Below are 17,381 nucleotides of genomic sequence, written 5' to 3'. Positions count from 1 at the left end.
GGACTTTTCTTCATTTGTATCTATTATTTGACTTGACAATTTGCTCTGATTCTACGGTTCCTTGTATATTTGGAAAAGAGCTGTTATTTCAAACATACATTATTTGCACCAATGAATTCCATTCATTAGTCACTTCAAACCTTGTCATATTAAATATTAAGAGTTCGAATTTCAAACTATTTGAGAATTTTTCAACACTTCAGTTGTGCATTTTGGTTAAAGTTTCAATCCAAAATTGATTATTCATTTAAGAGCAAGCCGAAAATAATTTTGAAACTAATTATTCATCAAAATTTAATGGATTTAGTCAATGACTCTTATACTAATAAATAAAATAACTATAAATGTTACTATTTATATTACAATATTTACAATATTTCCCCTAGAGTTGATGATTGAATATATGACAACCCCTTGTAACTAAGTGTTGTAAAAGATTTAGAATTTGTTATAGGGTTTTAAGATAGTTCACGTAAAAAGGTGAGAAACTATATGTAATTAACTAGTATTTCTGTGAATATGAGATTGTCCCGCTCTTATTTTGGTGTTGAGATATTTATATGAGCTTTTGGATTTGGATTTCACACACCCCGGATGTAGCAACTACACCCAAGATAATGTGGAAGTGTGTTAAATCCCCTCTGATTTCTTTCGCACCATGGTGGACTGAAGACACGTCAATACCCACGTCCTTATGCTTCGTGCGAGTCTTCTAGGAAGTATCTGAGAAAGATGTGTCACATCCAATAAATATGCAATCGATCTAAGAGATGAATGATCTAGGAAGCGTTATGGGTGATATGTTACGTCAATTGTTTCCCTGATGATCTAGTATTTCAATTAACTTTTTTACACACCACAAAAACAACCATACCCCTACTTGTTTGAATATGCAAGATTTATGGTTTCTTTTGTTGAACTTTCTAGTTTTTCATAATATTTCAGACAAACAAGCAATAAAATACAAACCACATACACTGTTATGATAAGCACTCATAATAAACAGAAACAAAAACACATGAGAACAAAATACAAAAGAAAGAGAAGCCTTTTAAAGATTCTTTTAACTCAAAAGAACCTTTTAAGCCACCTAAGTACCTGTGAGCTGTAAGTGGTTCCCAATGCCACTCCAGCAACAAGACCACCAACATATCCAATGAGACTTACTTTCCACTCAATTTCAAAGAAAGATTCCGAGTCATGACCATCATCAGAGCTTGATGTCCCCGGATGATCTATACACTTGTTTATCAATTGATCTCCACACAAACCTTGGTTACCCTCAAATGAATTTCCTTCGAATGTAGAAAATTGCTCATTTTGTGGTATAGGTCCTGCGAGATTGTTGAAGGACACATTCAAAAATTCTAGAAATGTGAGCTGTGTCAGCTCTAGGGGAATCTTCCCTGAAAGACTGTTGAAAGAAAGGTCAAGTGCTTCAAGTTTTGAAAGCTTCCCTAAAGACGATGGAATGCTACCAACAAAGTTGTTATTTGACAAGTTGAGCCAAACAAGACCCTTCAAATCGCCAAGGACTTTTGGTATCTCTCCACTGATTTTGTTGCTTGATATATCAATGGCTATCATGCTATAAAACTCTTGAAGCTTCTCATAAACCATGATATGCCCTTTGTTTGATATTGTGAATGAATAAAAAATATGCATTGCCGCTGAAAATTTTTCTGGCTTGTAGGATCTAGAGTATACTGAAACTTGCTCGTACTGTAATTGACCCGTGTCAGAAGTTTTCATTGCTTTCCAACTTTGGATCATTTTTGATGGAAAACTGCCAGAGAATGCGTTGTGAGAAAGACTAATGATGTGAAGCTTGGGAAATGTGTGTGTCATGTTTTCACAACATCCAATGTCTCCATGAAATTCATTGTAACTTAAATCCAATACCTTCAACTCGGTTAAATCTCCTAGCCATAATGGAAACGAATCGTTGATACTGTTATTGCTAATATCAAAGTACTCTATCCTTCTATTGTTGACCAATGTCCTTGGCAACTGACCTTGCAGATTGTTATTGCTGAGATCCATCATCCGAAGGGCGTTTCCTATCTTGTATGTTTGAGGAATGAGGTCAGACAACATGTTCCCTCTAAGCACTAGATTTACTAAAGATTGGCTAAAGTTCCCCAGACATGAAGGAACATTGCCGCTTAAGTTGTTCAACGAAAAATCAAGATGCGCGAGTGATTTGAGATTGCATATGGATGGTGATATTTCTCCTGTCAATGAATTATGGGAAACATCTAAGAATTGTAGACTTTCTTTTCTCCCCAACCAATTAGGTATTGATGTTATATTTTTGTTTGCCAGGTAAAGATATTCCATATCCCTGAGATCTCTTATAAATGTTGGAATCTCAGCTATATTGCATGATCCTAAACTTAACATAAAGATTGGAGAATCTGTCACATTAGAAGAAATTTTTCCACTGGATATTGAGAGTTTGTTGAATGATAAGTCAAGAGAAAATAACTTTTTAAGCTTCAAAAACATCTCAAGTTCTAGCTTTCCATGCAAAAAATTTGAGTGTAGGCTCAAGTATGCTAATTTGGGTAGGTTCATTATACAAGATGGAATTTCACCCTTTATACTGCTGTTATCTGCTATTTGTCAATAATTCTTGGCTTCATACTTTTCTCATTATTATTTCTCGTATATATAAAGGTTACAGGGCTATATCGGTAATTACACTAAATAAATACATTTAATAAATACATTTAAACTAATTCCTATTCACATCCCCCCTCAAATTGATGCTGCTTGTCAATGAGCATCAATTTGCTAACAAGAAACTGATGACGTGGACGCGGAACAGCCTTGGTAAGAATATCTGCAATCTGCAACTGAGTACTGACATGAGGAAGTGATATTATTCTGTCATCATAAGCGTCACGGATTGAGTGACAATCAACTTCAATATGTTTGGTGCGTTCATGAAAAACAGGATTCGCAACAATTTGGATGGCACTTGTATTGTCAGTGTAACACCCCTTTTTATACCCCAAAATATTTAACAAACAATCAGAGAATAACATGCATATAATTAAAAAGGGCGTCACATTGATGCTTTTAGAAGAACTAAAAACCTTAAAAAAAAACTGACAGCATTTATCTATACAGCACAATACTCCTGGTCATTTTTAATAACACTCAATATCAAATCACAATTTAATCTGGATATGCATTCACAGCGGAAATATATGATACTCATGTGATTTATAATGATTCATGTCCCATACCATGATCATACATCGACTAGTAATCTCAATTCAACATAAACATAATCAAATGGTTTGGCCTGTAAGCCTCTCAAAAGACATGTAACCAATAAATAAGTTCACCAGTCATAGCATAATACATACGCAAATATAACATGAGTTCAATACACCTAGTCTACCCAGTGTTACATGACCAGAGCATTGACTCACTACCTAGTCTCCAACAACCAAGGAAGAACCTCCGGCTAGATCACACGTGGCTACTAAACTCCAGAACCTGCATGTCGCCAAACGAGGGCAACATTAAAACAGAAGGGTGAGAATACGAACCATTATGAAGAAAGTATAACAAAATGTAATGGTTAAATCAACCCTTCAAGCAATTAGTCATACTATGTGAAACAAAATAGATCATAGTAATCAACACATATTTCACATGTTGTCGCATATACAACAAGCACAGATAATATAATATTCGATTCTACTATTATATTCTCAAGAAAGTACACAATCATAGTTATCACATATTCTCACACTTTGTCAAGTATGGATTCAAACTCCACCCGTCTCAACTATCAAACTCATACACATTTTACAACTACATCAACTTCACACACTCAATTATTGCATAACTTTAATGTGACTCAATGCAAGATATGTGACGCTATGCATGTGGTACCGAATTGTGAACCCAAAGTTTCACCGCTTTCCGATTCAATATCTAGAATCCAAGCCACGCTTCCGATCCGGACAAGACCAAAGCCCACCAAACGTAAACATATAGTTTACCGCTTCCGATTCACTTTAGAATCTAAGCCTCGCTTATGTTTCAAAGCAAACCACCTTTGTTTCAAGGCATCCATGATATGAATGTATGTACAATGTTAATCAAACATATGCAATTAAGATCATCTCTACCATCTTAATAATTAGCATATCACAATAATTCAACCATATGAATTATCCACAATTATTGTACACAACATTCTCATCACATAAGCATTATTCACATATAATAGTCAACACACAATTTCAATGCACCATCTCAATTGACACTAATAATTAATACTATCACATGCTAACTCACAATTTGTCAATTTCATATAGTTTGCTCACTTTCATATTAAGCCAACAAAACAATAGTATTTTTATCAACTAGTTATTTCTAAATTTCAAAGTTTAGAATTATAATAGAAATACAATCTAATTAGTATCTTTATTATGGACATATTAGTTTACATAAAAGAAAATCAATTTCATGCAACCATGTTTATTTACTAAATATTATAAACATATGAGTATATATATTATATATTCCTACCAATGGCTTGTAAAGTAATACACATTTCATTTTTTTTTTGTTTTGCATTATTAGCTACTAACAGTAGCCGTGTGGTCATCTCATGTTCCTCTAGGCCACCAACTAGCATCATGGAGTTTTTCATTCATATGTGAGGGAGTAGTACACTAACAGTAGCCGTGTGGTCTTTAGTGCTATTAGACTTTATTGGCCAAGTAGTAATTAAATAAAGAAAACAAGTGGAATACAGGGCACATTTTCTTTTGACCAATGAAAAGCTACAGGTGGTTATATCCTCACATGAAATGGTTCACGGATCTATGTTTCTCATTGACTAAGGTAGCTAGCTATACAGTCACGTTTTCCCAGCATCCAAATATAATGGAGAGTCATGTTATGATTGACTAAAACAACACATCAATAGCCAAGGAATTAAATAAAAGAAACAATGAAATGAAGCAGGCACATTCTCTTTAGCCAATAGTAATCCGACAGAAATATTTTCCATTTCCTCACACATGTGATGACTCACGTTCTCAATTAGCCAATGGATAGTATCAGCAGCTCACGAAATAAACAACAGTAGCGTAATAACACATTCTATTTCACTTTTCGTTTCAAAAAAATAATTATGAAACTCACAGTATTCGTTTTCCAGTGTTACTCTCTGGTCTCAAATTCTAATTTCTCTACATGTTCCAATACACTATTCAGAATTTTAAAGCACATACTTCATCAGATTCTATCATGAGCAAATATACATATGCTAATCTACCAATTACCCCATTTTACTAGCCCACAATGATTAGGGATTCTCCCCCTTACCTCTTGTTTTCTCCTCCAAAACCCTAGCTTCCTCTTCTTGTTCCTCTCCTCCACTTCTATTCTTTGAAAAAAAACCAGCAAAATAGAAATGAGTCTCCTCTACCCTATTTCCCTTCTTACTATCTTTATTTATCATATTGGGCTTTTAAAATTAATAACACCCCCCCAATTGCTTATCACTCCAATAAATAGGCCCAATTAATCTAACTCTCTAATAACTTAAATAATTCTATTAAACACAAATGCACTCAAGTTTAATTAATTAAATTAATAATTAAACCTCATAACTATTAAATAATTAATTAACTCTCTAAATATATATATATATATATATATATATATATATATATATATATATATATATATATATATATATATATATAGATTATTATAATAAAATAAATACTAAAAAAACGGGTTGTTACAGTCAGCATAAAGTGAAGTTGGCTCTATTTGAGGAAATCCAAGTTCAGCCAAAAGACCACGGAGCCAAATTATTTCAGAACAAGCCGCAGACATGGCACGATACTCAGATTCAGTAGAAGATTTAGAGACTCTCGCTTGTTTCTTACTTTTCCATGAGATCAATGAAGAGCCAAGAAACATGCACCAACCAGTGACAGATCGTCGAGTATCAGGGCACCCTGCCCAATCGGCATCACTATAAGCACTCAATTTAGGAGGAACTCCAGTAGGAAAGAATAAACCACGATGAGAGCTTCCCTTCAAGTAACGAATTATACGTCGAACTGCTGCCAAGTGTAGGTGGCGAGGAGAGTGCATGAATTGACTTACTTGTTGAACAGCAAATGATATGTCAGGGCGAGTAATAGTCAAGTAATTAAGGCTACCCACGAGTTGGCGATACAATAAGGGATCATGCAACAGATCACCATCATCACGATGATATTTAACATTAACCTCAAGAGGAGTATCTACTGGATTAGCTGATTGCAGACCAGCCATAGAAATTAAATCTGTGGCATACTTGTGTTGATGGAGGAATATGCCCTTGGATGTAGAATGAACCTCAAGACCAAGAAAATAATGCAAATTACCAAGATCTTTCATATGAAACGCTGCTTGTAACTGCTGTTTAAGGCTTTGAATGGAAGCATGATCAGAACCAGTAATAATCATATCATCAACATACAGAAGAAGTAGGACAATTCCAGTAGATGTTCTATGAATAAATAAAGAAGAATCGTACTGACTCTGAGTAAAGGAAAACCCAAGTAGAGTGGAGCGAAATTTTTCATACCATGCTCTAGGCGCTTGTTTCAAACCGTATAAGGAGCGTTTGAGCTTGCACACACCCTTAGATGACGGAAATAAACCTTGAGGAGGAGTCATATAAATATCTTCCGCCAGGTCACCATGAAGAAAAGCATTTTTCACATCTAATTGATGAAGAGTCCACCCGTTAGAAGCAGCTATAGAGAGTACCGTACGAACAGATGTCATTTTGGCAACCGGTGCAAATGTCTCATCATAATCAATTCCATATTCCTGCTTGTTTCCTAAGGCAACCAAGCGAGCCTTGAAACGGTTGAGGGACCCATCAGAATTCAATTTCACCGAATACACCCATTTGCAGCCAATGGGTTTAACATCAGGAGGACAAGAGACAATATCCCATGTGAAATTCTCTTGAAGAGCTTGAAGTTCCTCATTCATTGCTTTTATCCAACGTACATCTTTAACAGCCTGTGAATAGCAAGTAGGAATAGATATGCTAGAGAGTGTGGCAGTCAGAGAAGTATGTGAGGAATCATACCTGTCTGGTGAATATCTATCTGGTGCTCGAGATATTCGACCAGAACGTCGTGGTTCAACCATTACAGGATCAGGTGCCGGTTCAGCGTCGGGAAGGGGTGTGGGAACCTGCTGTTTGTGTTTTCTGACATATACATGACCTGGTTTATAGCGTTCTATAGATTGAGGCATAATAGAAAACTTAGGAAAAGTAACAATATCATTCATGACAGGAGAAACACATGGAAACATAAACTGATTATCAAAAAATGTCACATTCCTAGAAATACGAAAACGATGGTTAGTGACATCATAACACACAAATCCCTTATGAGAATGACTATACCCCATAAATGCACATTGAACAGACTGCGCTCCAAGCTTATGCCTTTCAAATGGAGGTAAGTGAACAAAACAAACACATCCAAAGGTATGTAAATCATTATAATTAGGCTGAATTTTAAAAAGACGAAAAAAAGGAGAATCAAGATCAATAACCGTAGAAGGAAGACGATTGATCAAGAAGACAGCTGTGGAAAGAGCCTCCACCCAAAATCGGGGTGGTACAGAAGCTTGAAGAAGTAAAGTGCGTGTCACATCAAGCAAATGACGATTCTTGCGTTCTGCCATCCCATTTTGTTGGGGGGTATTGGGACAAGATCGTTGAGACAAAATGCCTTTTTGTTGAAGAAATTCTTGAAACTCACGAGACATGTACTCACCACCAGAATCAGAGCGAAATTTTTTAACACTTTCATGAAATTGAGTTTCAACATATGTCAGAAATTTCTTAAACATAGAAAACACTTCAGATTTAGACCGAAGAAAATATATCCAAGTAAAACGACTATAATCATAAATAAATGTGACAAAATATTTAAAGCGAGCATGAGAAACTACAGGAGACATACCCCATACATCACTATGAATCATTTCAAAACAAGAGGAAGCCCGATAAGCACCAGACGGAAAAGGAAGTGTTTTACTTTTAGCTAATTTGCAAACAGAACATGAAAGAGAGGCATTAGAAACAACATTTTTATTTCCCAACAAACCATTTTTAAATAAATGAGATAAAACAGCAGAGTTAGGATGACCCAATTTTCTATGCCAGTCCTCATAAGAATTCAAGACATTATTACAAGCAAGAGATAAATGACTAGAAATAAACTGAAGTGGAAACAGTCTTCCCACTTTAGGCCCCTTCGCAACCACCTTCCCCGACACCTGTTCCTGCACAAGGCAACCATCACGAGAAAAATTTACATTACAATTATTATCAACCAATTGACCAACAGATAATAAATTGGAAGCAAGTCCAGGTGATACAAACACATCCCGAAAATCAGAGTTGAGGTCACCAACATTAGTGATAGAGAGAGCATTACCATCCGCAATTTGAATTTTCTGATTACCATGGTAAGAATGTAAATTGTGCAAGTATTCAGAAGAGGCTGTCATGTGATTGGATGCACCAGAATCAAGAAACCACGGGCAGGAAACATTCGAAGACTTACCCTGAATTCCCAAGGTTGAAAGAGCGGAAAGTACCATCTGTTGGATTGTTTCAGGTTGGAGAGCACCACCATTAGATGGATTGGTGATGGAAGGACCAACTGCAGAGCTTGTACTAGCAGGAAATGCTTGCACCGACCGTTGTGCTGATCGTGGAGGACGAGTGGGACAATCAGAGATAATATGGCCCCGCTGCTTGCAATAATTACAAAACTTCTTACTGCAACTCTGAGCAAAATGTCCAAATTGTTTGCAAGAGAAACATTGGACATGTCGAATATCACGACCTTTACCTCTACCCTGAGGAGCATATGCAAACATAGAAGACTCAGAAATGACAACATCATGAGACATGGATCTTTGAGTAGCAAGACGTTGTTCCTCTCTGAGAAGTTCACCGACACATGTATCTAAAGAAGGAACAGGATTCCTATTCAGCAAGGCACCTCTGACAACCTCAAATTCTGCACGAAGCTTCATGAGAAATTGATCTCGCCTACTAGTATTATAGACCTCTTGGACATCCGCGAGAGAACTCTTGGGTACCTCAGCATGTATAATCGCAGAGTGTTCTGTCCACAAATTCAAAAAACCAGAATAATATTCTTGAACAGACAGATTGCCTTGTTTGTAATTGGCAATGTCTAGCTCCAACTGAAAACGTTTGGCCGCATTATCTAGGTTATAGATACGCTTCAAGAAGTTCCACATTTCTTGAGCAGTTGAAAAAGATCGCAAATTATTAATCATGTGAGGATCAATAGTACCGAGAATCCAAGTGATAATCTGAGCATCTTCTATTTCCCATGCATCTAAGTCAGTTGTCTCTAACGGTGCCAAAGAGACATCGTCCAAGTGACTCCATAATCCTTTCCCTTTGACATACATCCGAAACTGAAATTCCCAAACAAGATAATTCTTTCCGGTAAAACGAACACAAATATGATCTCTCTCTTTTTCGGAAGTCATAATATCAGAGATGACTTAAGAACAATTTTGTTAACGTAACAATTTTGTTAACGTGAAACAAGAAACACCAACAGAACACTGAAGAATACTTGCCGACACCAAATCAACACCCCAATTCAGGATACTCGCCGACACCAAATCAAAACCCTAATTCAGAATACTTGCCGACACCGATACGAGAACACGATCAAAGCAAACACGATTTGCAAACAAGGAGGAATAACAAAATTGTAACTTATGAGCACTACCAGAAACACGATTGTAAGCACCAGAGATTATAATCGCAATCTTGGAAGAGATTACCGAGAACCGAGATGATTTCAATTACCGAGAAACGAGATCTACCGAGATGATTTCAAGAGCGACCCAGTGGGGTGTCGCTGAATAAAGCCAAGATTAACCTAAGACTCACAGGTTTGATCGAAAACCTACTGATACCATGTCAATAATTCTTGGCTTCATACTTTTCTCATTATTATTTCTCGTATATATAAAGGTTACAGGGCTATATCGGTAATTACAATAAATAAATACATTTAATAAATACATTTAAACTAATTCCTATTCACACTATTAGTATTTCTAGCAAGGTGAGATTTGCAAAAGATAATGGGATGTCACTGCCAATATCGACCGAGGATATATCCAAGGCAAATATTGATGAGAGCTTACCTATCCATGAGATGGTCTCAAAAGTAAATTCATTGAAACCAACTACCAATTTGTTTAGTTTGGTAAGCTTTTCAAGAGATGCAGAAGGATCACCCCTAAATTTGTTATGTCCAAGGCTTATTTGCATGAGTTGTGTGAGGTTACCAAGTGAAGAAGGAATATACCCAAAAAAATCACTACCATTAATTGATAGCATATTTAGAGAACTAAGATTTCCAATGGATATTGGAAGTGTACCGCCGAAACCTGTCTCATCGAGAAATAATTTGGAGAGTGATTTAGATTGAATCTCATGCAAATTACCATTGAGATTTGGATTATATCTCAAATCCAGAAATTTCAAGTTTGGAAGATGAAATACTCCAACTGGAAATTCACCATACAGTTCAGAATTCGAAAGAGATAGTATTTGCAACAAAGTTAGATTTGTGAGTGTGTCTGGTAAAGTGGATGAAATTGTCACATAATTGAGCCGAAGTATCTCAAGTTTTGTAGAGTTTTGAATTATGCTTTTGAAACTAGACTGTTTGAGTTGCAACAGATTGACTTTACTAAGTAGAATATTTGGTACAACATGGAAGCTTAGATCAAGAGACAACAACTTGGACAACTTTGAAATTTGTGGTGGAATTTCTCCAAAAAAAAATGTGTGAGAAAGATTCAGATATCTTAGTTGTGAAAGCTCACCTATCGTAGGTGGGATTTGAGAGTAATTGAAGTCATTGTCAGAAAGATCGAGATTTTGAAGGTGTACAAGGCGAAAGAGAGTGGTATTTGCATCCATTGTACCATAGAGTTGACTGCTACTAAGATCAATGTGAATCACATGATCTGTGTGCTCATCACATTGAATGCCATCCCAAGAGCAGCATTCAGTGCTTGCATTCCAAGATACTGTTTTAGGATAACTGAGAGGATTATCCGAAGCAGACTTATTGATGATAAAGCCTTTCTTAAATTGCAACAAGGCTTGACTTTCATCTTCATGACACTTTGGTTGAGTTAAAGGAAAACATGTAGTAAATGTGAAAGACAAGACAAGAGACCACAAAAACACCATTGTATATCTTAATATTTTAAACCGTCGAGTTTAGATGAAATGGTAGACACATATTAGGTGGTTCTTATAGTAAAGAAATAGACTGCAATATAATAAATGAATATATTTTCTAATGAACTTGATTATTACAAGTTGAAAATAAATTTGTGCAAAGCTGTTTAAATTCAAAGAAAGGTATTTGAATATTGACTCTTATAGTAGATTTTGCAATTTGATTACATCTTTCTTGTATTAATTTCAAACACATGGACTTTTATATAACATGTAGTGAGGTTTTCTTAATTTGTATCTATTATTTGACTTGGCAATTTGCTCTGATTTTACGGTTCCTTGTATATTTGGAAAACCATTTCATTAGTTTAAATCTCTCCAATCAATTCCATACATAGTCAATTGTAATATATTGACAGAGTCAATTGTAATATTTTGAATTTGGACTTTTCTTGTGCAATTATATTTGGTATTAGACGCAGCAATCTGTGCCCTCTCTTATACGCAACATCTCGTAAGAAATGTTTGTGTACATACACTGTCATATGTAACACTATCATGGTGTAACACTGTCAAATGTTTACATACAGATCAAGTGCTTTGAGATACTATTTGTTCCAAGGAAATTACACTCATCTATTAAAAATACACAACACTCCCAAGAATAGATACTACCAAAATGTTTACCCTTATATGAAAAAATTATCTATTGATTACTACAAAAGGCATGCTTCTTAAAAAAATTATCAGGTGAATAGAATGTTGAAGCTTGCTCGTACTGTAATTCACTTGTGTTGGAAGTTTTTCGTTATTTTCCAACTTTGGATCATTTTTGATGGAAAACTTCCCGAGAATTCATTGTGAGAAAGGTCAATAATAAAATAGTATATCATAGTTTTGAGATTTCACTACCAAAACGTTTGTTGAACTTACTAGTTTTTCATAATACTTCAGACAAACAAGACATAAAATACAAACAAAATACATTGTTACTATAGGAACTCACAAGAACATAAGAAAACAAAATACAACAGAAAGAGAAGTCTTTTTAAGATTCTTTTAACTCAAAAGAATCTTTTAAGCCACCTAATTACCTGTGAGCTGTAAGAGGTTCCCAATGCCACTCCAGCAACAAGACCACCTATGTACCCAATTAGACTTACTTTCCACTCAATTTCAAAGAAAGATTCCGAGTCATTATCATCGTCAGAGGAAGAAGGTGGAGAAAATGAGTTCCCTGCATGATTTAAACACTTCTTCAATAATTGATCACCACACAAACCTTTGTTACCCTCAAATGAATCACCTTGGAATGTTGAAAACTGATTATTCTGAGGTATAGGTCCTGTGAGATTATTGAAGGACACATTAAAGAACTCCAGAAAGGTGAGTTGTGTCAACTGTTGTGGAATCTTCCCTGACAGATTGTTGAGAGAAAGGTCCAATGCCTCAAGGTTTGAAAGCTTCCCTAAGGAAGATGGTATGCTGCCAACAAGGTTGTTATTTGATAAGTTGAGCAAAACAAGACCCTTCAGTTCACCGACGAATTTTGGTATCTCTCCACTGATTTTGTTGCTTGATATATCAATAACTATCAGGCTATAAAAATTTTGAAGCTTCTCATAAACCATGATATGCCCTTTGTTTGACATTGTGAATGAATAAGGAATATCTCTTAGCACTGATACATTTAGTTGCCTTTGGTACACAGCGGATGATGACATTGGGTCATAATGTAGTTGACTTGTGTTGGAAGTTTTCATTGCTTTCCAACTTTGAATCATTTCTAATGGAAATCTTCCAGAGAACTCATTGTGAGAAAGGTCAATGATGTGAAGCTTTGGAAATGTGCATGTCATGTTGCTAGAGCACCTAATTTCTCCATGAAATTCATTATTACTTAAAGCCAATACTTTCAACTCGGGTAGATCTCCCAACCAAAATGGAAACGAATCAATGATATTGTTGTGACTAATATCAAAGTACTCTAGCCATCCACAGTTGATCAATTCTCTTGGAAGTCGGCCCTGAAGATTGTTGTTGCTGAAATCAATCATCTGAAGGATATTTCCCGTCAGGTATGTTTGAGGAATGAGACCAGACAATTTGTTCCCTTTTAAGTCCAGAATTTCTAGATATCGGCTAAAGTTCCCTATACATGATGGAACATGGCCGCTTAAATTGTTGAACGATAAATCAAGATGGAGGAGGAGTGATTTTAAATTGCAGATGGATGGTGATATTTCTCCTTTCAATGAACTCTGGGAAACCAATAAGATTTGTAGACTTGATTTTCTCCACAACCAACTAGGTAGCGATGTTATACTGTTGTTTGACAAGCTAAGATATTCTAAATCACTAGAATATCTTATAAATGTTGGAACCTCAAGTAAATTACATGAATCCAATAGTAAGTTGCGAATTCCAGAATCGGTCACATGGGATAAATTTTTACCGTTGTACAATGAGAGTTTATTGAATGATAAATCAAGATAAATTAGATTTTTCATCTGTAGAAATGTGTCAAGCTCTAGCTTTCCAACCAAAAAATTGTTGGGAAGGCTCAAGATGACTAAATTTGTTAGGTTCATCAACCAAGATGGAAGTTCACCCATTATATTGCTATTTTTTGCACTTAACACTTCTAGCTGGGTCAGATTTGCAAAAGATGATGGGATGTCTCTTCCAATATTGACTGAGGATATCTCCATGAAAATCATTGATGAAAGCTTACCAATCCATGTGATGCTCTTGAAAGTAAATTCATTATAACCAACATACATGTAGCTTAGTTTGGTAAGATTTGCCAGGGATGTAGAAGGGTCGCCACAAAGTTTGTTATTTTGAAGGCTTATTTGCATGAGTTGTGTGAGGTTGCTTAGGGAAGAAGGAATATAGCCCGAAAAATTGCAATCTCTAATTCCTAGTGTATTTAAAGAGCTAAGCTTTCCAATGGATACTGGCAGTGTACCATAGAAACCTGTCTCACCTAGTTCTAACTTGGTAAGTGAACTAGATTGAAACTCAGGTAACCTACCCTTTAAATTTGGATTAAATCTCAAATTTAGAATTTTCAAGTTTGGAAAATGAAATACTCCCATTGGAAATTCCCCACACAACTCAGAATTATAAAGAGAGAGTACTTGCAACGAAGTTAGATTTGTGAATGTGTCTGGTAAAGTGGATAGAATAGTCACATCATCAAGTCGAAGTATCTCATGTTTTGTTGAGTTATGAATCATGCTTCTGAGATTAGAATGTTTAAGTTGCAACGGATTGACTCCACTATCTGTCTGGAAGCTTAGATCAAGAGACAACAATTTGGACAACTTTGAAAATTGTGGTGGAATTTCAAACACATGGAATTCTATATTGCATGATGCCAAACGTAAGAACGTGATTGGAGAATTGGTCGCATTGTAAGAACTTTTCCCATTGAATAGTGACAATTTGTTGTATGCTAAATTAAGAAAAACTAGTTTTTTGAGCTTCAAAAACATGTCAAGCTCCAGCTTTCCCTGCAAAAAAATTACTTTAAATCTGGCAACTTGCATTTTTGGAAAACCGTATTAATAAATTAAATCTCTACATTCAATTCCATACATAGTCAATTTAATATCTTGACAGAGCCAATTATAAGATTTTCAATTTGGACTGTTCCTATGCAATTTTATTTGGTATTAGAGGCATGAGTATGTGTACCTTCTCTTTATACTCATTACTCAACATTTTATTATTTAGTTGTATGCATAAAATAAAACTACATTCTATAACTGTCTTTCCTCTTAATAACTAGTTTCAGATTTTATACATCTGATGCTTCTTATACTCTCAACATATATCAAATTATGAGAAGAGATAGAGATAATGCAGACTATGACCAAATAATTGTGATCTTATTCTTCTAAGTAATAAGAGACAGTAATTGAGTGCAACTGATAAATTAGTGCACACTGTCAAATGTCACACTATTGTTAGGGGTATAATCGGTTTGGTTTGGACTGATTTTTAGTTTAAAAAAGGTCTGAATCGATGATATCTCTATCGGTTTGGTTTGGTTTGATTTTTAACATTTTTTAAAAACGGAACTGAACCAAACTAACTGGTTTGGTTTGGTTGATCGAATTACAATATTATTTTTTAAAATTATATTCATTGGTGTATTCTTCACTATCGTATTTTTCGGTGTATTTTATGCTATCATTTTTAAAAATAATAAATGTAATTTAATTTATGCTCTATTTAAAAAAAAAAATACAAGTTGCTCTTAATTTATGCAAAACAGTAACATGATTTTCATTGCATCATGAAATAAGTTTACTATCAAACATAAAAGTTCACTCTTGACATTAGAAGGTTGGGAAGAGATTTAAAATATTAACAAATAGAACACAATAAAACACACATCAATTAACATGTTTCACGTCTCAAACAGACATCAAAACTATTTTGTTACAAGACTATAATGATTTGTTGAAGAAGAAGAAGAAGAAACAAAAAGATAAAAAAATGAAAATTAAGGAAGAGAACTTAAACAAAAAGAGGACGACTATAGCATATCAGAATAATGATAGAGAGAGCAAGAGGACTAATTTTTCCATCACATAATCTTTCACCAACATGCTATCTAGTATTATTCGCCTCATTTACATTATCAAACAAACTCTTGAATCTTTGAATTATCAGTAGGTACCACATCACCTTGGAAGAAACTCCCTTTTTAGTTAGACAAATGCTAACCAGTGCCCTTGGGATACTCTTTAATTGATTAAAATGGTAAGTTTTTTTAAAAATGCATGTATTTAATGCATTGAAAAAGATTGAAAATTGAAATATTGACTTTTATAAAGAATATTTTCTTTAATTAGTATGCTTAAAGAGTGCCCCGAGGGCACTCGTTAGCAAGACCCTTTTAGTTATACCATCATCTTCTTCAACACCATTGTCCTTCTTCTTGTAGCATGGTTCCTCACACCTCGGACACTCCTTCAAGTTTTCATACTCTTTCCTATATAATATAATATCGTTATGATGGGCATGTATTTTAATATAGTCCAAACCCTTTGGACATAATATCTTCTTGGCCTCATAACTACGATTCGACAATGTGTTACCTTTTAGAAGCAGTTCTTGCAACAATTCAAGTAATTCAATGAAACTTTTATCTGTCCATCCACCTCTTGCCATAAGATTAAATAGTTTTAACACACTTGACAGTCTTGTAAAACTTTTGCATCCCAGGTATAGCGACTCTTCCATGTCACTTTTCAAAGTATCTTTCACATGGGTTTTCTTAAAAGCATCTACTCCAATATCACGAATCATATCTTTTATAAAATCATTCATAACTTCATCATCTTCAAATCTATTTGATGAAGGTCTTTTTTTGGTCACTTCACCACGCCATACTTATTGCGTGTAATTTTGAATAATTCTACCATAACCACAGTGACTTAATATAAGAACCCTTGGATGTTTTTGCATATTTCGGCAAATTTTACAAGGACACCAAAATATCCTATTATTGTTAGGACATTTTTCTTTTCGCAATATCAAGAAATTGAATCAATCCATTCTCATGCTCTTTACTTAATCTATTAGCTCTCATCCAACTACAATCCATAGTAACATACAGTTCTAAAAGTAAAATAAAATTGAACATTCCAAAGTAATACAACAATAACCATAAATTACAACAACTTTAAATACCTAAAAACAACAATGTACATTATACTCTAAGTCTAAAAAATCATGGTCACAACAACAACAATAACAACAACGAAAACAATAACAACGATGACAACAACGACGACAACAACAACAACAACAACAACGTTCACATGAGAGAGTTATACATACTGGAAATGTGAAGAAAAATGTTGATTTAAGATTCGAGCTTCTTTGGAGAAGATGATGTTCCAGTTCATTAGGTGGACTTAATGATTTTTCAGCCAAAGAAAGGTTCTAGGGTGTAAAAAGTGAATGAATGAAACATAAAATTTTGATGAGTGAGATAAAATATTAACTAGAGTTAATATCAATATTTTTTAGAAATATCGAG

The 17,381-nt window shown here is 34.8% G+C and overlaps 2 protein-coding genes, 1 long non-coding RNA gene and 1 pseudogene across 3 annotated transcripts; all 4 read right to left on the bottom strand.

Annotated features, from left to right (window-relative positions):
- Window positions 1-1,068: 1,068 nt before the first annotated feature.
- Window positions 1,069-2,577, bottom strand: LOC131611078 (receptor-like protein 33). Its single transcript, XM_058883198.1, has one exon. The coding sequence runs from the start codon at window positions 2,575-2,577 to the stop codon at window positions 1,069-1,071; it is 1,509 nt and encodes a 502-aa protein (XP_058739181.1).
- A 637-nt stretch (window positions 2,578-3,214) lies between these two features.
- LOC131608800 (uncharacterized) lies at window positions 3,215-5,503 on the bottom strand. Its single transcript, XR_009285822.1, has 2 exons — window positions 5,359-5,503; window positions 3,215-3,510 (listed from the first exon to the last, which is right to left on the bottom strand). It is a non-coding gene; the product is annotated as an uncharacterized LOC131608800 (long non-coding RNA).
- A 4,644-nt stretch (window positions 5,504-10,147) lies between these two features.
- LOC131608797 (receptor-like protein 7) lies at window positions 10,148-11,373 on the bottom strand. The gene has a single exon (XM_058880348.1). The coding sequence runs from the start codon at window positions 11,327-11,329 to the stop codon at window positions 10,163-10,165; it is 1,167 nt and encodes a 388-aa protein (XP_058736331.1). The 5' UTR covers window positions 11,330-11,373; the 3' UTR covers window positions 10,148-10,162.
- Window positions 11,374-12,357: 984 nt separating this feature from the next.
- Window positions 12,358-16,645, bottom strand: LOC131611077 (receptor-like protein 9DC3; annotated as a pseudogene).
- Window positions 16,646-17,381: the final 736 nt, after the last annotated feature.

This window comes from Vicia villosa, linkage group LG6 (genome assembly GCF_029867415.1).
Source record: "Vicia villosa cultivar HV-30 ecotype Madison, WI linkage group LG6, Vvil1.0, whole genome shotgun sequence".
In the NCBI taxonomy this organism is placed as follows: Eukaryota; Viridiplantae; Streptophyta; class Magnoliopsida; order Fabales; family Fabaceae; genus Vicia; species Vicia villosa.
The sequence above is the reverse complement of the archived record's forward strand: the minus strand, read 5'-3'. Positions and strand labels throughout refer to the sequence as shown.

Bases quoted from the DNA above. Each gene is read 5' to 3' on its own strand.
- LOC131611078 (XM_058883198.1), bottom strand. From the start codon at position 2,577: ATGAACCTACCCAAATTAGCATACTTGAGCCTACACTCAAATTTTTTG.
- LOC131608797 (XM_058880348.1), bottom strand. From the start codon at position 11,329: ATGGTGTTTTTGTGGTCTCTTGTCTTGTCTTTCACATTTACTACATGT.